Source organism: Miniopterus schreibersii (genome assembly GCF_964146895.1).
Source record: "Miniopterus schreibersii genome assembly, chromosome: 9".
Lineage (NCBI taxonomy): Eukaryota > Metazoa > Chordata > Mammalia > Chiroptera > Miniopteridae > Miniopterus > Miniopterus schreibersii.
Window position 1 is genome coordinate 40,791,015 of NC_138118.1, and position 25,294 is coordinate 40,816,308.

The window sequence follows — 25,294 nt, forward strand, 5'->3', positions numbered from 1 at the left end:
TGAATAGAATTGAGGCTGCTGAATGAGACCTTGGCAATTCAAATAGGAGAAATGGAGGGGAGTCAAGGAGAGGGACTTCATAAGAGATGGCAGAAACAGCTTGAGACCAAGGCTTGCAAACACAAGGGTATCTTGCTTGCCTCACTATCTCCCAGGTCCCTGGCATCTACAAGGCTTGGTTTTGACGCTTCAGGGCTGCTATGGAACAATGTAATACTTCTGGCAAGAAATAGTTTAATTTAGGAACATGGGGAATGTTCTGATCAGAACAACCTTGTCCTAGACCCAGTCACTGTAACAGCCAAAGAAAAAGAAATAACAGTTATGAAAGAGGTATTGTACTTTAGTTTTCCTCAGGATTCCCGGGAACAAAGTCTTCAAATATTCTATTAATTGTCTCCATTGCCTCAGAGGCATTAGATGATCCATGGACAATATTTCTCAAAACATTTATTCCAAACTTGGCTCTAATACAGTCTGGGGACAATAGCTTTGCTTCATTTGGGTCTGTGGGACCCATCAATCTTCTCCAGTCTGAAACAGCATTCCACTTGTTCAGAATCATGACCAAAGATGGACCCCTGCAAATAACAGTGCTTTCAGAAAACTTGGGCCATTTACAACTGTGAGGATTGCATACATGGTTAAAGACAGAATGCCACAGCTTCATTCAGAGAGCTTTTCTTTATTCTTTGTACTTATTAATGTGATTTAATGTTTTCTTTTTTGTTTATTTGTTTCATTTAACCCTCTCCCAAAAGGATGTTTTTGGTGCTAGAAAAATGCTGTAGTTTAATTTTAGGAATATATTCCTAGCACTGTTCCAAGTACTTCCAATGTATCAATTATTTAGCCCTCACCACAAACCTATGAGATAGGTACTATTCTTACCCCCATTTTACATATAAGAAAACATAGATAAAGGACATTGGTAAACAGGGATTTAAACCCAGACAACCTCTATATCTAATGTGAAGACCTACATTTTTAAAAAGGAAGGAAGGAAGGAAGGAAGAAGGAAGGAAGGAAGGAAGGAAGGAAGGAAGGAAGGAAGGAAGGAAGGAAGGAAGGAAGGAAGGGAGGAAGGAAGGAAGGAAACAAAGAATAAGGAGAAGAAGGGAGGAAGGAGAGAAAGACAGGAAGGAAAAGAAGGAAAAAAGAAAAAATGAACCCAAAACATTAATAAGGTGTCTTTTCATCAATGAGATTAGATGGAATGTTTCATTTAATTTTTACATTTTTTCTTTCTACAATGAACATGTACTACTTTATAATGCAAAGAACTATATATCAGAAACTTACTCAGACAACACTTCCAGTAGATCTTTATAAAAGTCTTTATGTGTTATTTTAAAATAAATTTTGTCAGCTTGTTCTTTGTTTAGCAGTATTTCCTTCATGTGTGTTATGTCAAATCCAGCCTCTTTAATAAGGTTGAAGATCTCCTCTAGAGAAAACAGATATTTGCTAATCATGCAGGTTGCCTCTACTTTTGCTCAATGTTCAAGTAGACTGAACTAAGGAAAGTAATAGTTTTACTTGCATGGTCTGATTTTAAAAACCAAAACTATGCTAAACTAAAATGAACTTAAAAAGCACCAGATTGGCATTCAGAAGAACTTTAATATGTATTGTAGGGGTTCAGTCTCTGAGATCCATTTTCCAGGAACCTCCTGAGACATCATATGGACTATAAAAGTGGGAGAGGAGGGGATCTGCTCCTGTGCTAAAAGTGAAGAGACGTTTTCATCTCCATGCTACAAATGCCAAGACATTTTTTGCTAGATATGAGTTGAAGGTGAGAGCCAATCTGAACTCTTCTTCCTTAAGTAGAAGGGAACCACTGAGGGAATTAAATAAAGTAAATCTTGTCAAAATCTCACCCATAGCCTAAACTTTGTTGGTTACATTCTGGGGATGAAGGTGTTCATTGCATTATTCTTTCAACTTTTCTGTAGTTTGAAAATTTTCACTAAATTTGGAGAAAATATATACATTGGCTTTTATTTTTAAATATTTACCTCTTTGTTCTTGTGTTGCATGAGGTTTAATCAGTGCTAAAGTGTTTTGAGGAGGAAAGAAATACTGTATTTCCCTTTCAGCAGCTTCTAACGAATCACTTCCATACAACTGGTTGACAGGCAAACTTCCCGTTGCAAATTGTATGCATAAACTTTGGAAAAGAAATCAAGTTAAAAACTGTTATAGCATAGCATAACATAACACAATGTAACACTATTTATAAACTGTTCAAATTATCAAGCATGCCTGGCTGGCACTCAGCGGTTGAGCGTCAACCCATGAACCAGGAATTCGCAGCTCGATTCCTGGTCAGGGCACATGGCCAGATCGCACGCTCGATCCCCAGTAGAGGGTGTGCAGAAGGCAGCCGATCAGTGATTTTCTTATCATTGATGTTTCTATCTCTGTTTCCCTCTCCCTTCCTCTCTCTGAAATCAATAAAAACAAACAAACATATTTTTTTTAAATGATCAAGCAATAGCAACTCATCCCTAATCTAAGCATTGTGGAAAAGGAATTAAATACAGAGTTGTCTAGGGCATGCTACTTCATTCTAAGGATGTAATAGTCTTTAGAAAGAAAGGACATGGGCATTTAAATAGCCCTGATAATGGAGATTGACAGATAACAGTGAATGGAGAAATGGCTGCCCTAGTGCAGTGACAAAAGCACAAACTATAGACTCCTGATAGCACTGCTTGCTAGCTATGAGATATTATTTAACTTCTCTGTGCTTTAGTTGTCTCAAATACAAATATGATAATAAAGCCTATTTTGAAAGGTAATTTTGAGGATGTAATCTGATGATGTGTTTGAAATATATGGTGCATATTAAGTTCTCAGTAAATATTCCTTTCCCTTCTTTCATCACTCAATAGTATATCAAGCACTAGAGATGGCATTTGACTCTATACCAAAGATACCAAATTATGAACTTTAAATCTAGGAGAAACTGCAATGGAACTTTCCTGGTAAGCAAGAGCAGCAACAAAAGAGGAGCCTACAGGACAGCTTCATGTATAAAGAAGCAGTAGTGATGTTGATGGTCTTGGAAAATTCACGTTGGGTTAAATAATTTATTGTGCTTCTGTACAATAGATAAATATATATATATCTTAAGTCAATTGTTGTTCCTTGATGTTGTTTTCCCTTTTTCTGTCTCTATTTATCCGTCTATCTATCTGTCTGTCTACATATATTTTAAGAGAGGAGATGCTCACTGGTCATTGTACTTTCTGCCTTTTACACACAGTCTTGAGCAGCCAACCCCGGAAATCCAGCAATGGTCAATAACGTCCCTTCCTGTTAATAGAGTGACATCACTGGAAACTTGGCTCTCTATCCTCAGCTTTAAGACTCTCTTCTTGCCTCTCTGGTTTCAGTGACCCATTTTTGCCTTATCCAACTTGACCTTCCCACTCAGGCCTTGACTATTCTCACACCTCTGATTTGTAGATACTTGCAGCCTAAGTCTCTAAGAGCCTGTGATTGCCAGGGATGGGAAATTTGCACAATGGCTGATAAAAACAGCTTAAACTATCACCAGCATTTATTTCATTCAGGGCAGAGGGCTACAACAAGCCACTCTGTTATGCTGTTAGACATGATTATTGAAAAAAGTATGTGTGTGTGTAAGAATAGCAAAGAGGGGTTACTATATTTATCTTTTATACAAGTGACCATATTTCAGACTGAGCAATGAAGAGTGCCAAATCTGATACCTGAGTACAGGAAAGGGTCAGAGCTCTGTTGAAAGTTATTTCCAAAACAACCTGAAAGATCTGAGCAGAGCCAAGAAAACTGGAAAAGGGGAACCAATCAAATATAATGGTCAGGATTAGTTGTGAGCTTGAGGCAACATAGGGGTCACAAGGGCTCTGGATGGGAATCTTCACAATAATAATGGGGTGGAAGAGTCAGTCAATCAGTGCTTTCACCTGGAAAAAATGTCTCCATGCTGTTGTACTACCTCCACACCTGGAACCACAATTGCTAAAAGAGTGTGCCTACAGGCATAGGCTTTGTTTCTAAAGTAGTTCCTCTCTCTAATGTTATGCATTGAGTTCTACGCTACATTTCATTAAGAGGATCTACAAGACTCTGCTCACACTGTTTACAGTGTTCAACCCACATTATCCTTGACATCTATTTTCTGGTACAGGAGCAAAGACATAAGTGATTAGGGCTAAATAAAGGGGTAAAATGTGCCCATTCAGGACAAGTCAGAGTGAAGATATCCTGCCCAAAAGAAAATATTTCAACTTTTATATAAGTGGTGTTTCATCGGTACTGTTATTTATTGTGTAAACATGTGTCTAGTTTGCTGTGCCCAACAGAGTATCTCTATTCTTGCTCACTTGAAGGGAGAGCCTTTCTTTCCCTGAATTGAATCCTACCCTGCAACTGGCACAAAGAATTCAAGTGAATTGCAAATCAGCTCATGTCCATCCCAAGAATGGAGATGCATGAGATACTATCCCCATCACCCAGGTATAGCAAACCTAATAATTAAGATAAAAAAATATTTACAGAGTGCATCCTGTGTGCCAAGTAATATATCATGTGTTAAATTGCTTACAAAGTTTAGTTGATATCTAAGATTCATCAGTACACTTAGTAATGGTTCCTGACAAATTACAGACTACATATTAAGTCATTATTGTCTTGAAATGTTATGATCAACTAAAGAACCTACAGCTGCCATCACACCCTTCTCAAAAGAATTTCTCCTAAGATAGGAATTTCTGCCAATAGTTGGCTTTTGCCTGGGTATCCACCACTTAATTCCAAGCTCCAAACCAAACACCCCACAGCCTTCTCTTGCAAAACCTTGGTAGTATTCAGGATGACACAGGGCTGGGCCTCCAGTTAATAGCAGTCCACTCCTGACCCAGGAAAAACAGCTATCCTGAGAACCTCCCTTGAACTAGAGCTGTGGTTCCTGTACCCTATGTCCAAAAGGAAATTATAATGGTTCCCTTGAAAGTAGTTTGGGGCTCATGATATGAATCCAACCTCTCAGGAAGACATTCTTTGGCTTCTTCAACAGTGCCTGGTCCAATTAACCCTTTCCAGTATTGTAAACAATTTTCTCTTAATAAAACAAGAGCTAGAGATGGACCACTGTTAGAAAAGGAAAAATAATGTTAATAAAAATATGACTCAGTAGCTAATTACACATAGGTAATACAGGTGTATTTGTTAAATAGACTACAAAAAGTAAAGACAATCTTTTTATCGAGTCTAAAATTAATGTTTATTGGTGTATTCTTTTTTTTTTTTTTTTTGGAGTGTGGTAAAGAAGAAAACTTTATTCTTAAAAGCACATTTATAAAAGGATGGATGAAAGCAGAGACATGAAAGGAAGGGCCTTGGTTCTAATATAGTCGTTCCTATATTGTTCCCATACTCCTTCTGATTTATATACCCTTGCTGGATTTCTACCTCAGCTGCTATTTCACTTACTCTTCTAGAAACCTGACAGATTTGTAGCATTTCATACCTATCCTAGAACTAGTGGTCTTTAGGATTACCAAAGCCCTTGAGAGTCAATCAGTTCTCTGCTTGGAATTGATGATGTTGCACACCCTGGATTTCTGACATTCAGCTCAACTGAACTCCAGCAACTTCACCTGGGATATTTCTATCACTCCAATAACATACCATGTTATTGGTATGGACTAAAGAAGACAGACAGTTGAACAGAGAATTGATGGGAGGGAGATTGGCAAAAAAGCAAACTCAGCGCTTGTTTATAGAATTGAGAGGTTTGGCAACTTGAGAAGAAAGAAAGATTAAAAAAAGATTTAAATATTTCAGAACTAAATCAGACTATGCTTTCTACATCTGAAATCTACTTTACCTTGTCATCTTTTCTATAAGATTTTGAAAATAATCTTCAGTTTCATATTCTTTGCACAGTGTTTGTGCCTCTTCTTCTGATAATACTATTTGTCTTTGCATTAGTATTTTAAATCCTTCATCTTGAATAATATTCAAAACATCCTCTAAATAAAAAGTCACATAATAAGTTTTAAATTGCTAGGTTATTGGTTATAGACACAATATAAAATATATTATCATGATGGCATATAATGCATTTTATTCTGTAATGAAATTTTTTTAATTGCAAAAATAGCTCATTAGATTTTAATTTAAGGTGAACAATATTCTCAACATATCAAATTATAATGCTACTTCCAATTTTTCATGACATAAGAATCATACAGATACACACACACACACACACACACACACTGAAGTATCTCATTAGCAAATATTTTCTATACTATATGCTTTCTCTCTAAGACCGGGTCCCCTCTAACCACTCCTATTTGGCCTAGCCAGTGAAATAATACAAGAAAAGGAAATAAAGGGTATAGAGATTGGGAAGGAGAAAATAAAACTGTCTTTGTTTATAGATGACATGATTTTCTATGTAGAAAATCCCAAAGAAACAACAACAAAATTCCTAGAAGTAATAAGAGACTGTTATAGCAAAGTTGCAGGTTACAATTAATATACAAAAGTTAATGACTTTCCTATATACTAACAATGAACATTGAAGTTTGAAATTTAAAACAATACCATTTACATTAGTACACAAAAAATGAAATACAGAAGAAAAAATCTAACAAAATATGTAGAAAACCTAAATGAGAAATACTACAAAACTGTGGTGAAAAGCATCAAAGATCTTAGGAAATGGGGACATATTCCTTGTTCATGAATAGGAAGACTCAATAATGTTAAGATGTCAATTCTTCCCTACTTGTTCTCTATGTTCTACACAATCCCAATCAAAAGCCTAGCAAGTTAATTTGTGGATATGGATATTGACAAACTGATTCTAAAATTTATGTGGAAAGGCAGAACCCCAGAATAGCCAACTCAGTATTGAAAGAGAAAAACAATTTTTGAGGACTGATATCACCCACTTCAGGAATGACTATAAAATGAACATAATCAGCACTTCCAGAGTGTCTCAGTTGGTTGATGGTCATTCTATGAACAAAAATGTCACCAGTTCAATTCCTGGTCAGGGTACATGCCTGGGTTGCAGGCTTAATCCCCAGCAGGGGGTGTGCAGGAAGCAGCAGATTTGGTGTTTCTCTCAAGAATTAATGTTTCTCTCTCTCTCCCTCTTCCTTCCTCTCTTTCTAAAAAAATAAATAGAAAAACATATTTAAAAAATACTACCATAATCAAGACAGTGAGGGAAAAGAATAGACACATAGATCAACAGAATGGAACAGAGAACCTAAAAATATATCCACATGAATAGAATATGTCAAATCTGTGGCAAATAAGTGAAGGTAATACAGTGGAGCAATGATAGCCTTTTCTACAAATGATGCTGGAACAATTGGGAATACACATACAAAAAAAATCTAGACATAGACCTTATACTTTTCACAAAAATTAACTCAAATGGATTATACTCCTAAATGTAAAGATGCCAAACTATAAACTTTCTGGAAGAAAACAAAGAAGAAAATTCTGGTAACCTTGGGTTTGGCAATGATTTTTTAATTTAAACACTAAAAGAACAATTTTTAAAAGCCTGATAAGTTGGACTATATTAAAAATAGAAACTTTTCAGTGAAAGACACTGTTAAAAACTACAGAGCCCAAAACCTAGAAAAATATTTGCAAATCACATATATATAAAAAACTTGTATTCACAATATGCAAAGAACTCATAATTCAACAATAAGTAAACAACTCAATTATGAAATGGGCAAAAAAATCTGGAGACATCTCACCATAGAAGATATACAAATAGAAGTTAACATATGAAAAGATGCCCAGTGTCATATGTTATTAGAGAATTATAAATTAAGACAACAATGAGATACCATTACATACTTATTAGAATAGAAAAAATTCTAAACCACCACCTATAGAGCAACAGGAACTCTCATTAATTACTGTTTAGAACTTAAAATGGCACAGCCACTTTGAAAGGCATTTGACAGTTTCTTACAAAGTTAAACATAATTTAACCATGTGATCCAGTATTCATGCTTCTAGGTATTTGCCCAACTGAGGTGAAAATTTATGTCTACATATGCAAAAATCATATATTAATGCCTATAGCAGCTTTATTCATAATTGCCAAAAACAGAAAGCAACAAAGATGTCCTTTGGTAGGTAACTTGGTAACATTGCTACCTCCATAAAATGGAATATTATTCAGCAATAAAAATAAATGAGCTATCAGGGTCACAGAAAGACAGAGGAATCTGAAATGCACATTAAGTAAAAGAAAATAGTCTGAAAAGGCTACATACTGTATGATTCCAACTATTTGGCTTTCTGGAAAAAGCAAAACTATAGAGACAGCAAAAAGATCAGTGGTTGCCTGGGGTTAGGAGGGAGGAAGGGAGGAATAAATAGGTGATTCCATTCTGTATGATACTGTAGAGAGGATACATGATATCATGCATTTGTCAAAACCCATAGAGTACACAAAATAAAGAACTTTAATGTAAACTATGGACTTTAGTCAATAACAATGTATCAATATTGGTTTATTAATTATAAAAATATATCACAATAATATGTTAAAAGGAGAAACTGTTAAGTAGACATAAGGGAATTCTGTACTATCTTAATTTTTCTATAAATCTACAACTGTTCTAATTTATAAAATCTATTGATTTAACTAGTCTGTAAATATTAAGAAAGATTTTAAAGGACAAACAAAACATTCCAAAGAAGAAAACTCTAGGCCCAGATAGTTCCGCCAGTAAATTCTGGTACATATTTAAGAAAGATGTAATACCAATTATATGCTGTCTCCTCCAGAAAATAAAGAGAAGTGACAATTTATCTCATTTTATGAGGCCTGAATTATGCTGACACCACCAGATAAAGACATTAGAACAAAACAACAAATAATCCTCATGAAAATAAGCATGAAAGTCCTCAACAAAATACAGTGGTACCTTGGTTTTCTAATGTAATTCCTTCCGGAAGACCGTTCGGGTTCTGAAATGTTTGAAAACTGAAGGATCAATAGCCGGCAGCTAGGCCTCAGGATCTTGCACTCAGCTGAAGCTGTTTGACTTCCGAAGTGTGTTCCAAAACAAGCATGTACAACCGGGTTTACGGTATTTGTAAACCAATGTTCATCAATGGAGATGTTGGAAAATCGAGGTACCACTGTATTTAAAAATCAGCCTGGCCAGCATGGCTCAGTGGTTGAGCACTGACCCATGAACCAGGAGATCACAGTTTGATTCCCGGTCAGGGCACATGCCCCAGTTGTGGGCTGGATCCCAAGTGGGTGGTGTGCAGGAGGCAGCCAATCAATGAAGTTTCTCTCTCATCACTGATGTTTCTGTCTCTCTCTCCCTCTCTTTTCCTCTCTGAAACCCATAAAAAACAATAAAAAATGACATCATGCAAAGATTTTTTTTTAAAAACTTAAAAATCAAATCCAGAAATATGTAAAAAAGACAATATACAACAGCCAAGTGTGGTTTATCTGGAGAATGAAAAGCTGCTTCAACATTCAAAAATCACAGTAATTGCCATAGTATCAAACTCAAGGAAAAAAATAATCATATTAATAGATACAGAAAAAAATTTTTGAGAAAATACATCCACTCATATTTTTTTTAAAATCCCCAAATTAGGAATAAGTGGGAATTTCATTAATTTGATAAAGGATATATAGCACTAACATTAAACTTAATGGTAAAAAACTGAATGCTTTCACTATAAGGTCAGGAACAAGGCAAACCTGTCTACTCTCACCTCTCCCAGTCGACATTGTACAGGAAGTTATAGCCAGTCAGTCCAATGAGGCAAGCAAAAGAAATAAAGGTATACAGATTGAAAAGGAAGAGGTATAATTGTCTTGATTTGCAATGACATTATTGTCTACATCAGTAGTTCTTGGCCAGAAATTTTGCTCACCAAAACTGCACTTGATAATGTCCGGAGAGATTTTTTTGTTGTCACAACAAGGCTTGACAGGGGCTTGGGGATACTACTGGCAATTAATGAATAGAGGCCAAGGGTGTTGTAAACATTTTACAATGCACACGATACAGCCTCCCTCAACCAAAAATAATCTAGCCCCAAGTGTAAGTAGGTCTGAGGTGGAAAAATCCTGGTCTACATAGAAATTCCCAAGGAGACTACATCACAGCTTCTAAAACTAAGTTCAGCAAGTCAGAGAATGCAAGGTCAATATACAAGCATAGTATTTTCATACACCAGGTATGAAAAAGAATTAATAGTGTGAATTTATGTTTATGTTCTTACTCTGCCATATTCACTCTGCTATGTGAATATGGGATTAGGTTAAAAATAACTATCACTTTTTGAGTGTAGGCACTGTATTTATATTTTCTCATTTTCATCTGATTTGTTCTTTTTTTTAAATTTAGCTTCCTACTTTTCAATTAGAGTTTGCATTCAATATTATTCTGTATTAGAAGAAAGAGACTTGATAAAGCATCTTTTTCAAATCACACTATTAATGAGGGTTTGACTCAAACTTTGAATTAAGGCATTTCAGAAATGGAAGCTTCCAATCTTTGTTATGTAATAATTCCTACCATGTTAAAATCACCTCTAACAAATTCATAAGCTAAAAATTACTTTGTAAACTCTTTGACTACAAAATATTTTATTATTATTGAAAAATTAGTAAATTAACATTAACTAAGTTTCTTACTTTAGGTGCTTTTTCTTCAAAGTTAAATCCTAAAATAATATATTTTAATGTAATTACACTAGGATTTATTCAAATCCATTTTTAAAATTAATTTTATTTTTTTTAAATATATCTTTATTGATTTCAGAGAGAAGAAAGGAGAGGGAGAGAGAGATAGAAACACTAATGATTAGAGTCATTGATCCGGTGCCTCCTGCACGCCCCCTGCTGGGGATCCAGCCCACAACCCAGGCATGTGCCTGGACCTGGAATCGAACCCTGGTTGCCTGGATCCTAGGTTGATGCTCAACCACTGAGCCAAGCCAGGCCAGGCCAAATCCATTTTTTTAAATAAACAATTTACGCCTTATTTCTTACCTTTCTTTTCTTGAAAGAGGTCTGGTCTGAGTAATGCCAGTATCCTTTCTAATTTTTTGAATGTCATACTTTTGAAATCAGGGAAGAATATATCAATAAACTTATTAACATTATCTATATTCTCTTCAACATCACAAAACTGAGATATATTTTGTCTTTCCAGATATTCTTGTAAACTGTTGAAATCCAAAATATAATTTAAGATTATAAACTGAATGAAGTTTAATAGCCATGACAGAAAATTAAAACTGATAATATGTTCACAAATAATTTGGGGTTTAGTAAGACAAATAAAAATTTAATTTCACATAAAGATAAGTTGTAAACAACTCTCTAACACATCAAAACATATTTGTTTATTGAAACAATCCAAAGATCAATTAAATGAAAACATGGATGTTTGACTTCATGAGAGAATAAAAAAGACCAAAATAAAATGTTTAAAATTTTTTTCTTTCCTTTGTGTAAAGATTTTTAGATAGTTTCTATTTTTTTCTTTTAATTTTGCCTTTGAATCAAAAGTTACTTAGAAGCATATTTCATATTTCCAAATAAATAAGACATTTTGGTCCTCTTTGTATTGTTTATTTCCAATTTTATTGGATTATAATCAGCAAATGTGTGTGGTGAAATCTTAATCTTAAAAAAAATTGACAGCTGTCAGAGGGGAGTGGAGTTGGGGGCTGGATGAAAGTCAGTGAAGGGATTAAGCAATATATATACCTATATATCTATATATCTATATCCATATCGTGTGTGTGTGTGTGTGTGTGTGTGTGTGCGTGTGTGTGTGTATAAACACATAGACACAGACAAGTGAGGAAAAGGGGGGGTAGGGGTAGGTGAAGGTGGGCAAAGTGGGGATAAAGGAGACTCTGCTTTGGACAATGGACAAATGATGCAGTGTGCAGATGATGTTTTATTGAGTTGTACACTTGAAACTTGTATGATTTTGTGAACCAATGTGACCCCAATAAATTCAATTTTTTAAAAAGAAGAAAATTGTTAAGGTTTTCTTTGTAAACAAAGGAAATTTCATTTATGGGATTTAAGATTAGGTATATTTATATTTCATATATTATACATTATTTATTGCATATAATTATTGAATATGCATTTTCCATTCCTATGTATCCTTTGTTTATTTTTGTCTGCTGTGTATTGAGATATTTTACCATAGGCATTTTCATCTAGTTCTTTTTCTAATATATTTATTTTTTATATTTTTAACTGTTATGTTGTTTGGGGCATTTTTGACTACTGTATCTTCTTTATAAATGTTGCCTTTTACATCATGTTCTTCTTTATCAAGTTTAACTCTTTTAATGCTCAATTCCAATACTTTATTTTTCCTGTCAAATTTTTTTTCATCCCTTTATTTTTGTTTTTATTTGTGTGTTTCTTCTAAATAATATGAGTTATTAAAAACTTTATTTAAAAATGATAGTTGCAAGGCTAGGATAATGAACTCTAAATTCACCAATTGTTAACATTTTGCCACATATGCTCTCTCTCATTCTCTCTCTGCCTCTCATACCCCAATGTGTGTGTTGTGTGTGTTGGCTGAACCACTTATGAGTAGGCTGTAGATATACTGAACCTCCTAAATACTTTAGGAAAGTTTACATTAGTATAAAACTATTACCTCATTCATAGTCCATATTAAAATTTCATCAATTTTATGCTATTTTACCTATAGTAATTTTTTCCTAATCCAGCATCACACACTGCATGTAGTTGTCTTATCTCCCTAACCTCCCTTAATCTCTAATAGTACCTCAGCCTTTCTTTTTTGTCTTTCATAATAGTGATTTTGAGTGTTAAAAAACATTACTTTAGTCATAATTTTTATTCAACATAAATCATAATTAACAACTATATTTAAAATATGAATCAAAAATCTATTTTAAAACTTGCAATTACACTGCCCTTTGCCATATCAGTTACTGTTGTAAAATAACAATCTTTTTCTTTATCAAACACATATAGAAACATCTATTTATAGAGAGCTTCAATGCTAGAGTTAAACAAAATAAAGCATAACTAAACTTTTTCACCAAAAGAAATTTAAATAGATATCTAAATTTAAATAGATATCTAAAATAGATATCTAAATTAAATAGATATCTAATATGTTAAATTTAAATAGAAATTTAGAAATAGATATCTGTGAGGACACTATTCAAAACTGTATATATTTTTTCACACAATGGCTTTAGTATCCATTAATGATTTTTTTCTACATCAATGATTACTATAACAATTTTTAATTTAGTTTTTTTTACTTTAACATAATAGTCTCTGTACTTAATGGGATAATTAACTTTTTCATAATTAGCAAAATAGCCAGATACTACACTATATTTCTTCCATCTTATTTTATATATACTACTTATTTTAAATTATACTTTCTTTTTTCTTTCCCTTGTTTTGCTGGTGTGAGAAAATTGCTATTAATTCCATGTTTTTCCCCTTGTTAATGTAGAAATTCTATTATACTCATCCACTGCACCAATGTTTGCTGTCCTTTACCTGATTCCATTAGCATACATGTTCCAATTATTTCTTGCATTCTGGCACACTGTTTCCCTAATTAACACTCCATTCATCCCCTTTCTGCAAACTCAAATAAGAACCTTAGAATACTTTCAGTTACCCTATTAATCTCATCTTTCATCTCTCCTCTTTGAAATTTTTGAAGCATTTTGCCACACATACTCAGTAACTCCTAGGTTTATTGAGATAATTAAGAATCTATCAGAATTTTCTTCTATTTAGAGTCCTTTGTTAGCTATTATAACCCAGAATTCTGCAGTGTGTGTGTGTGTCTGTGTGTGTGTAAGGGGAGGTGTGGTGTTCATACATTCTAACGTTCACTGGTAACAACTGCTTCCCTTTTATTCCCTCCATGTTGATGTGTTCCTTTTCATTTTTGGTCTTTTTTCATCTTTCCTCAAACATTCTCCATAGGAGGGTTAGATAGGTGATATATTGCTAAGTATATCCTTGAACATCTTTCTTTGCACCATCAGGAAATTATAATCTTGGGTTTGATAAGAATGCAGGGATTGCCCTAGTCAGTTTTGCTCAATGGTTAGAGCATTGACCTGTGGACAGAAGGGTCCCAGGGTTCAATTCTGGTCAAGGGTTCATACCCTGGTTGCAGGCTCCATCCCTGGCCTTGGTGGGGACACATGCAGGAGGCAACCAATCAATGTATTTCCCTCTCATCAATGTTTCTCCCCCTGTCTCTTTCCCCCCCTCTCCTGTCCACTCTCTCTGAAAAAGCAATGAAAAAAAATATCCTAGGGTGAGAATTAAAAGTAATAATAATAATAATAAAATAAAGAATGCAGGGTTTGGGGTCTTTTCCTCTTATTAATAGTCTGATAAGTCCCACAGCAATCAGAGATTTTTCCTTTGTAAGCAACTTGTTCTCAGTTGCTGCCAACCATGGAGTTGGTGGAAGTGGTAACCTAAAGTGCAATTCACTAGGGGGCTTGCTGTCTGGAGAGAAATTTAAGCTAATAGTAAAGCCAACTAAAAGTTGAGCTGCTTTTATTACCACAATGCACCAACAATTCTAAACAATGCTGGTGGTAAAATATTCCTCCTTGAAAAAAATCTGTTTGTGTACACTCTAAACAATTCATGTGGTAAGTGCTGAATTTTAAAAATATATCATTAGGGAGCTTCCATGATGGCAGTGGATTGAGTGGAAGCTACACTGACACTCTCCTGGGACCAAACTGGAATTACAATGAAAATGTAGAGAAAACATCCTGAATAATCAACTGAAGACTACCTGGAGAGAACCCTCATAACCAAGGATGAAAAGTGGAGACCACATAGAGACTGGTAGGAAGTGCAGAGGAGTGAGAGGGTTGGCTGGCCTCCACAGGCAGCAGCTGAAGGTCCAGAGGGATATCTCAGTTATGGGGGTTCCCATGGAGAACTCTGCAGCCTAAACCCCAAGCTGGGCTCTCCAGCCTAGAGCACCAGAACTGAGAAAGGTGCCACATAACACAGCAAGGTTTCTGTCTGCCAGGGAGAGATGACTATAAATGCAGGTACCCTCTTAAAGGGCCAATGCATAAAGTTTCATGTGTAGTCACTCACTTTGGGCTCCAGCAGAGGTAGGGCAGAGTGGACTACAGCCATGTGAGGAGAATCCAGGGATGATGAATTAGAGGAGAGCTCAGAGAGCAGCTATCTATATTCCTGTGCTGAGTCATTTCCCCATTCAGCAGAGGACAACTTTCTCAGGCAGATATTTACTCTCCAAACAGCTTTTGCCTGAGGGGGACAGGGGGGAGCAGAAGCAATTTCCCTATGCATTGAAAAACTCTCACCTCACCCTGTGGAGTTTCTACAGCCTGAGGCTCATAAAGGGACTGAAAAACACTCAGCCTCCACGTGATTTGGGTCTTTGCTTGATTTGTTTCTGAATTCAGGGCTTAGAAAAGCAAACCTTGATGCACATCTTGGTCCTTTCCAAACACACCCAGCCCAGACAGAGGAAATCACAAGCTGAGGATTGCCTATAGCTCCAAACAGGGTACTCAAGGCCAGTCACATAGAGCATCTGACATTGGCTGGCACCAGTGGCCATCCAAAAGTCTGGGAGTCATAGATCTACCTAATACATGGAAACAAACCCAAAAAGGCAGCCAAAATGAGGAGACAAAAAACAAGCCCCAAATGAAGGAACAAGTGAGTTCTCCAGAAACAGAGATAAATGAAAAGGAGATAAGTAATCTATCTGACGTAAAGTTCAGAATACTGATTGTAAGGATGCTCAACAGCATGAGAAAATATACGGAAACTATGAAGAAAATTAAGAATTACATAGTAGAAATAATAATAAAAAAAAAAAGGGAGGGGAAGGAATAAACAGCAGATTAGGGGAAGCTGAGGATCAGATCAGCAAATTAAAAGACAGGGTAGAAAAAAAAAATCACTCAATTAGAGAACCAAATAGAAAAAACAATTTAAAAACAATAGGACAGTTTCAGGGAGCTGTGGGACAATAGAAAATGTAACAATATTCACATCACAGGAGAACCAGAAGGTGAAGAAAGCCAGCAAGGGATAGAGAACCTGTTTGAAGAAATAATGCAGAAACCTCCCATAACCTGGTGAAGGAAAAAGTCACAAAAGTTCAGGAGGCACTGAAAGTCCCAAGAAGAACCCAAAGAGGCCAATGCCCAGACACATCATAATTAAAATGTCAAAAATTCAAGACAAGGAGAGAATATTAAAGGCAGCAAGAAAAAAGCAATCTGTTACTTACAAAGGAGCTCCCATAAGGCTGTCAGCTGACTTCTCATCAGAAACTCTACAGGCCAGAGGAAATGGCATGAAGTATTCAAGGTAATGAAAAGCAATGATCTGAAACCAAGAATAATCTATCCAGAAAGGTTATCATTCAAAATAGATGGTGAAATAAAGAGCACCTCAGACAAAAAAAAGGGGGGGGGGGATTTATCACCACCAAACCAGCATTGCAAGAAATGTTGAAAGAACTGCTGTAATAAGAAATTGGAATAGAGAGAATGAGAAACATAGGCATAAGTAAAATGACAATAGATAAGTAGCTATCAATAATAACCTTAAATATAAATTGATTAAATGCTCCAATCAAAAGAGAGAAGGTAGCTGAATGGGTAAGAAAACATGACCCAAATATATGCTATCTACAAGAGTCCCACCTCAGAACAAAAGACACAGGCTGGAAAAGGAGAGAAAAACCTTCTGGAGGACTTTAAAGGAGAGATCAACAGGAATACAGTCATAGTAGGGGACTTGAACTTTACTGGATAGATCCTCCAGGCAAAAAAATCAACAAGGAAACAGTGACTCTAAATGACACACTAGATCAGATGGATTTAATTGACATTTACAGAACATTTCACCCCAAAGCTGTAGGATATGCATTCTCCTCAAGTGCACATGGGATATTCTCAATGATAGACCACATGTTAGGACACAAAACAAGTCTCTACAAGTTCAAGAATATTGAAAACATATCAAGCATCTTCTCAGACATTTACACCATGGAATACTATGCAGCTGTAAAAAAGAAGGATCCCTTACCATTTGAGACAGCAGGCTGGGATCTGGAGAATATTATGCTAAGTGAAATAAGCCAGTCAGAGAAAGACATGTATCACATGATATTACTCATATGTGGAATCAAATGAACAAAATAAACTGATGAACAAAATAGATCCAGAGACATAGAAGCATGAAACAGACTGACGAGTCTCAGAGGGAAGGCAGAGGTGGGAAGATGGATGGGAAGATGGATGGGAAGAGATTATCCTAATAACTTATATGCATTTATGCATAACCCATGGACACAAACAATAGTGTGGTGAAGGCCTTGGGGGGAGGGTACAGGAGGGAGGGCATCAATGGGGGGAAAGCGGGACATTTGTAATACTTTCAACAATAAAGATAAATTAAAACATTAAATATATATAAATATCATTAGGCTTCAAATTAGCACATTTTTATTACTTATCTTTAATAAACAGTGTACTCTACACTGTACTATGATTGATTGATGAAAGAATCAATCCTAAAATAAAGTTATTGGCAGTATTTCAATTTTTGGAATTTATTGTGAAACAGAAATTTCATGTATCTCTGTTCATTAAATATCAATATACAGTGGAGATCAATTTTGAGACAATCACTGACAATTCTTCAAAATTTAGGGCTACAAACAAAAACTATACTTTTTTTAAAAAAAACACAACACATTAACATAATTAAACTGTAGTAACCTATTGTTTCAGTTTTGGTGTTATATTTTTCTTATATGTTCATATACACACAAAATTACATAAAAGACAATTTCACTGTTTCTTTTCTGTCCATTATTTGTCTTATTCAATAATTAGCATTTAGCATAATGCTGTCATGTAGAGGAGAGGGGTTTTAAGAAAATTATCTACTCTGTGTCTCCAACATATTAAGGACACCACTGCCTGTTTTTTTCTCTCTGGAAACAGAGTGTTTTTCCCAGGATATCCACTGTTTTTCCCAGGTATTTCTTCATTTCAGGTAAATTTTTCCCCTATTATTTTTTGAATTATAGCTTATCCATCTGTCCTTTCTTCTCTGTATAGGATGTTTATTAGAATATGATATCCCCACCATATTCTCCAGATTGCTTATGTAGGGTCTCAGGATATGTCTCATTTTTTCTGTATTTTGAGCTATTTCTTGTATCTGATTTTCCAAGTCCTTAATTCGAGTCTCAAATGATTATCACACCCTCTCATTCTTCAGTGAATTTATAACTCAAATCATGATTTTTATAGTTCAATTTTGAAAGTCTTTTTTTAGTTTATGTAGCACTTGAAAGTCAAGTACTGCTACTAGTACTACTACTACTACTACTAGTTTATTTAAGAATTTTTCTGTCCCTAGCAGTTCTTTTTCAGTGGGCTTATGTTTTGATTTTTGTGTAGATCTTCCTTTCTCTGGATGGTAGGCTCCCGTGGGTGGATAGTCATTTTTCTATGTTGGCTTCTTGAGGCTGTTGTATAGTGTGTTAGATGTTGGAGACCCTGAAGTTGGAAGATAAAAATGGCCTCTAGGCTATAAGCCAGCAGGCTGTCATTCTCCTACAGGAACAATTAGAAAAAGCTCTTAGAGAGCTGAACTTCAAATTCAGTGATCCTGGTCAGCTCTATCATGGACTTTCAGGAGTCAGGAGGCCCAGTGTACTCCAGGCCTCACCTACGGCCAGCTGCTTATTAGTACAGATTCCCTTTGATTCTGAAGAGGCAAGAAAGGTCTGGAAATGGGAATAAAGAGCAAAGTTATAGAATTCAGACTATTCTGATCCCAGAAACACTTTTAAAGATTATTTTAGAAATTGTACCTATTATCTTTCATTTAAATGAGAATTTCATAAAAGAAAAACTAGCTCTCTATAGCTATGACATGTACAGAGACAAATGGGTTACCAACAATAGGACAGATACGGTCTATGGAGAGAGAAATACAATATATTATAGTAGGTAGGAACTTTTATCTTCACTCTCACATAAAGATGTAAAGCTGAAAGAGTCCTTAGAGATCATTTAATTTATGCTCACATTTGTAACTTCAGGACTTGGCACATAGAACTTTAATATATATTAGATGAATGAAACAATGCATAACACATGAATAAATTGAATGAATGAATGAATGAATGAATGAATGAATGAATGAATGAATGAATGAATGAATAAAGACTGTCAGAAACTACTTATATGATTCTGAGCAGTGCAGCTGGGGAACCACACCTTTATCTTCTGAAGAATGACCAGAAAGCAAAGATAAACAACACTGTCCTTTGGGTGTGTTTTTTTTAATCCTTACAGAGGATATTTTTTCCATTGCTTTTTCAGAGAGAGTGTAAGGGAGAGAGAGAAAGAGAGGGAGAGATTGATTGGCTGCACCTGCCCTGACCCAGGGCCATGGATCAAGCCTGCAACCAAAGTAAGTGCCCTTGACCAGAATCGAACCTGAGACACTTCAGTCCAAGGGCTGACGCTCTAACCACTGAGTGAAACTGGCCAGGGCTGTCCTCTGGGTTTTTAATACACAGACTGATTAAGGAGACAAACATGTAAACAGATAATATAAATAATGTGATAAAATACCATCACAAATGAATTTGGAATCTGGGTGAAAAACTTAGGTTCCTGTGTCCTGTTTTCCTGGTTCTTCCTCACTCCTCCTATGCCAGCCATTGTTGGTATGGACAAAGTTTCCACACACCATGTGGGTTCACAAACTGTGCTTATCTCTGCAGAGATAACCAACTTGACAAAGGCCTAGGGCTCTACTGTCCTGTGACTAGTTCATGTTCACAAAAGGGGCTACCTATCACTCCCACTCTAACTGCTCTGCTTTTATCTTCTCCTCTGCCTCACCCCCCCATCAGCTACCCAGAGAAAAAGGTGAGGAGGCCTTGAGGTGGGGGAGGGTGGCAATAAAGAATGAAAGTGAACAAATGTGTAAATTACTCATGAGAGTTTTCATCCTTGATTCTTTAGGTTCCAGATCTACTTAAAGATGGGAAGTGGAAGCACACAGCACCTGTTAGGCACCACCTCCAGAACAAGAGCTGTGAAAACTTATTCCCAGACCAACATGCCTGAGACCACCCCTTGCTGCCTGCTTGTGGCCACTACTGAGGATAAACATGGGCCAAAAGCAAATGGAATCCCTAAGTTTAGAAAGAAAATATTGCAGACTTTGCCAAAACAAGATTAACACATCTCACTCCACCCTACCCTGCCAATCACCTAAATTGTTCATCCTATTATGTGGGTATTGAAAACTGGAGACAACTGCTTCTGAAAGTTGGAAGTAATGGAGACTTACACCAACAATAGCAACAATAAAATACTGACTTCTCTTATGTCAGTTGTATTAATGAATGTTTCACAGAATTCATCTTTTAATGGCCCCAAAATTCTGGTATCATTGAGCCAAACTCTGTCCACCAAAACCTTCCTTTTCCTCTTTTATTTTTTTTCCATCATCATTTATCCCCCTTATACCCTCTCCACCTCCATCCACACACCCTGCCCCCTGCAATCCCCACACTGTTGTCCATGTTCATGAATTCTTTCTTTTCTTCTTTTTTGATCAACCTCTCCACTCTCTGCCCCAATACCCTCTTATCTTCACCAGAGCTGTCAACCTGCTCTCTATCTATGTGTCTGTTTCTATTCTGGGTGTTAGTTCAGTTTGTTCATTAAATTCCACATGAGTGAAATCATATAGTACTTGTTCTCTGACTGGCTTTTTTCACTTAGCATAATGTTCTCCAAGTCCATCCATGCTGTCCCAAAGGGTAAAATTTCCTTCCTTTTTACAGCAGAGTACTATTCCATTGTGTAATGTACCACTCATCTACTGATGGACACTTGGGCTGCTTCCAAATCTTACCCACTGTAAATAATATTGCAATGAACATAGAGGTGACTATATTCTTTCAAATTAGTGTTGTGGGGTTTTTTCAGACAAATTCCCAGAAGTCAAATTACTGGGTCATAAGGCAGTTCCTTTCTTAAATTTTGAAGTAACTCCATACTGCTTTCCACAGTGACTGCACCAATTTGCATTCCCACCAACAGAGCACAAGGGTTCCCTTTCCTCCACATCCTCTCCAGTACTTGTTTGTTGATTTATTGATGATAGCCATTTTGGCAGGTGTGAGGTGATATCTCATTGTGGTTTTATTTTGCATTTCCCTGATTAGTGACAATGAGCATCTTTTCATATGTCTATTGACCATCTGTATGCTCTCTTTGGAGAAGTGGCTATTCAGGTCCTTTGCCCATTTTTTAATTGGATTGTTTTGGGGAGGTTGAGTTTTATAAGTTCTTTATAAATTTTGGATATCAACCCCTTATCAGATGTATTATTGGTGAATATGTTCTCCCATTCAGTTGGCTGTCTCTTCATTTTGTTGATGATTTTTTTTTGCTGTGCAAAACTCTTTAATTTGATGTAGTCCCATTTGCTTATCTTTTTTTTAGTTTTCCTTGGCAGAGGAGGTATATCAGAAAAAATATTGCTACAAGAAATGTTTGAGATTTTGCAGCTTATGTTTTCTTCTAGGATTTTTGTGGTTTTGTGACTTACATTTAAGTCTTTAATCCATTTTGAGTTTATTCTTGTGTGCAGTGTAAGAAGGTGGTCTAGTTTCACTTTTTTTGAGTATCTGCCCAATTTTCCCAACACTATTTATTAATAGGCTATTTTTAGCCCATTGTATGTTCTTGCTTCTTTGCCAATATAAATTGACTATAAAGATGTGGGTTTATTTCTGGGCTCTCAATTCTATTCCATTGAGCTATATGCCTGTTTTTATATCAGTACCATGCAGTTTTGGTTGTTATGGCCTTGTTTTAGAGTTTGATATCAGGTAGTGTGATTCCTCCAACTTTTTTCTTCTTTATCAAGATTGCTGTGGCAATTCAGGGTCTTTTTTGGTTCCACATAAATTTTTGGAATATGTGTTCTAGTTCTGTAAAATATGCCATTGGTATCTTGATAGCAATTGCATTGAATCTGTAGATTGCTTTGGGTAGTATAGATATTTTAATAATGTTAATTCTTCCTATCCTTGAACACGGTATATGCTTCCATTTAGTTTCCCTTTCTGATAGTTCATTATTTGTGTATAAACAAGCAACTGATTTATGGATATTTATTTTGTATCCTGCTACTTTACTGAATTTATTAATCAGTTCTTGAAGTTTTTCAGTCAAATCTTTAAGGTTCTCTATTTACAGTATCATGTCATAGACAAATAATGATAGTTTTACCTCTTCCTTTCCCATTTGGATGCCTTTTACTTATTCTTCTTGTCTGATTGCTGTGGCTAAAACTTCCAGTGCTATATTGAATAAGAGTGGTGAAAAGTGATGTCCACTTTTATTCCCCATTGACCCTTCTCTTTTTTTTCTTGATGAGTCTGTTTAAAGGTATGCCAATCTTGTTTATCTTTTCAAAGAACCAGCTTTTGGTTTCACTGATCTTTGTATTGTTTTTTAAACTCTATATTGTTTATTTCTGCTCTGATCTTTATCATTTCTTTCCTTCAACTCAATCTGGGCTTTTTTTATTGTTGTTTTTTCAAGTTACTTTAAGTGTAAAGTTAGATCGTTTATTTGAGCTTTTTCTTGCTTTTTGAGATAAGCTGTAATGCTATGAATTTCCCTCTTAGGACTTCTTTCCATGTCCCACAGATTTTGGGTTGCTGGTTCTCATTTTCATTTGTTTCAAGATATCTTTTAATTTCTTCATTGATCTCATTGTTAACCCATTCACTGTTTAGTACGTTATTTATCTTCCATGGCTTTGTGTGTTTTATAGTTTTCTTGTGATTGATTTCAAGTTTCATAGCATTATGATCAAAGATGTTTGTTAGGATTTCAATCTTCTTAAACTTATTGAGACTTGTTTTGTGTCCTAATATTTGGTCTCTCATACAAAACGTTCCAGGGGTACTTGAAAAGAATGCATATTCTGCTTCTTTGGGGTAAAATACTCTGATAATATCAATTAAATCCATTTGATCTAGTGTGTCATTTAAGGCCGCCATTTCCTTGTTGATTTTATGTTGGAAGGTCTAACCATTGATGTCAATGGGGTGTTAAAATCCCATACTATAACTGTAGTACTGTCAATTTCTCCCTTTATGTCCATCAAGATTTGCTTTACATATGTAGGTGCTCCTATGTCATGTGCATAAATGTTTACAAGGGTTATGTCATCTTGTTGGATTGCTCTCTTTATTATTATGTAATGTCCTTCTATAGCCTTGGTTTTAAAGTCTAATTTGTCAGATATAAGTACTGCTACCCGGCTTTTTTTTCCTTTTCATTTGCATGAAATATATTTTTCTACATCTTAACTTTTAGTCTGTGTGTATCTTTTCTTCTGAGGTGGGTCTCTTGAAAACAGCATAGACATGGGTCTCATTTTCTTATCCATTTAGCTACGTATGTCTTTTGATTGGAGCATTTAAGTCATTTATATTTAAAGTGATTATTCATAGGTACATATATATTGCTATTTTATTTTTTTAACTATGTTCCTATGTTTTGTTTCTCCTCCTCCTCCTTCTTCATCCTCATCTTCTTCATCTCCTCCTCCTCCTCCTCCTTCTTCTGGCAGGCCATTTAACATTTCTTGTAATATTACTTTGGTGGTAACAAACTCCTTTAGCTTTCTCTTGTCTGGGATGTTATTTATTTTTCCTTCAACTTTAAAAAATAGCCTTGCTGGGCAAAGTAGCCTTGGTTGTAGGTCCTTGCTTTTCATCACTTTCAGTATTTCATGCCAATCCTTTCTGGCCTGAAATGTTTCTGTTGAGCTTATAGTCTCATGGGAGCTCCCTTGTAGGTAACTGACTACTTTCACTTGTGGCTTTTAAGATTCTTTCTTTGTCTTTAATTTTTGTCATTTAAAATATGATGTGTCTTGGTGTGGGCCTCTTTGGGTTCATCTTTTTTGTGACTCTCTGTGCTTCCTGGACTTGTATGTCTTTTTCCTTCACGAGGTTAGGGAAGTTTTCAGTCATTATTTCTTCAAACAAATTCTCCTCTCCTTCTGGTATCCCTAATGATGTGGATGTTGTTACACTTCACGTTGTCCTAAAGGACCCTTAACTGTCCTCATTATTTTAAATTCTATTTTCTTTTTGCGGATCTGATTGAGTGTGTTTTTTTCTACCTTGTCTTCCAAATCACTAATATAATCCTCTGCTTCCTGGAGCCTACTGTTTATCCCTTCCAGTGTATTCTTCATTTCTGACTGGTCCTTTTTTATGATATTTATGTTCTTTTTCATGCTGTTGATCATCCTCATAATCATTAGTGTGAACTCTATATCTGATAAACTGCTTACCTACATTTTATTTAGCTCTTCTTCTGGAGAATTCTCTTGGTCCTTCCTTTGGGGCCTGTTTCTTTACCTCCCCATTTTGGCTTCCTCTTTTTGTTTCTATGTATTAGGTAGATCTGCTATGACTCCCAGTCTTGGTAAGGTGGCTTTATGTAGTAGGTGACTTGTGAAACCCAGTGGCATAGTCTCCCTAATCACCTGAGCTGGGTGCTCTAAGAATGTCTTTTGTGAGCATTATGTGTTCCCTCTATTATAATTGAGTCTTGATTGCTATTGGCATGTTTATGTATGGGATCAACCCCTAAGCTAGCTGACTGAAGCTCAGCCCCCAATAAAGCATGCAAGCTGCTGTAAGGTTGTGATCATACGAGGTGGAATTTGCTTCAGCAGTGATTGGTGACTGCTGAGATTTCCCTGTGGATATGCTGCTTATGAACCTCATTGGATCCTGATTTGTGGTTGTCTGGAGCTGGTGCCTGGGTATATTGGTTTTAGGCCTCTTTGGAGGGACTTTTGTTCAGGCCAATGTCAGACAATGTATGTGACTGGCTCTGGGCAACCTGTTTGAAGCTATCAGTGATCCACAACTTGTGGTTCCCTCTGCTGGACCTGGGTGCATATGGAAAGGACCAAGCTTCACACCAAGGTCTGTTTTTACTAGCACTATGCCCAGGAGCATGTCAGCAAAAAGTCTCAAAGCATCCAGAGATATGCCCCTGCCTGCAGGCTATCTCTTAAATAAATCACTTAAAGAGCCTCTGGCTGTACCCCCCAGGAGGGCTTAAGCTCCAC

General features: G+C 35.9%; 1 protein-coding gene across 1 annotated transcript in view; it reads right to left on the reverse strand.

The window, feature by feature from the left end:
- Positions 1-343: 343 nt before the first annotated feature.
- Positions 344-25,294, reverse strand: part of NME8 (NME/NM23 family member 8) — a gene marked incomplete at its 3' end in the record, with an annotated part of 66,387 nt that continues 41,436 nt past the window's right edge. Inside the window, exons 10-15 of the mRNA XM_081146827.1 lie at positions 11,072-11,247; positions 5,885-6,029; positions 5,038-5,145; positions 2,022-2,173; positions 1,303-1,447; positions 344-581 (exon numbers count right to left, since the gene is read on the reverse strand). Coding sequence (XP_081002953.1) covers positions 344-581; positions 1,303-1,447; positions 2,022-2,173; positions 5,038-5,145; positions 5,885-6,029; positions 11,072-11,247 — 964 coding nt within the window. The remainder of the gene's footprint in view (positions 582-1,302; positions 1,448-2,021; positions 2,174-5,037; positions 5,146-5,884; positions 6,030-11,071; positions 11,248-25,294) is intronic.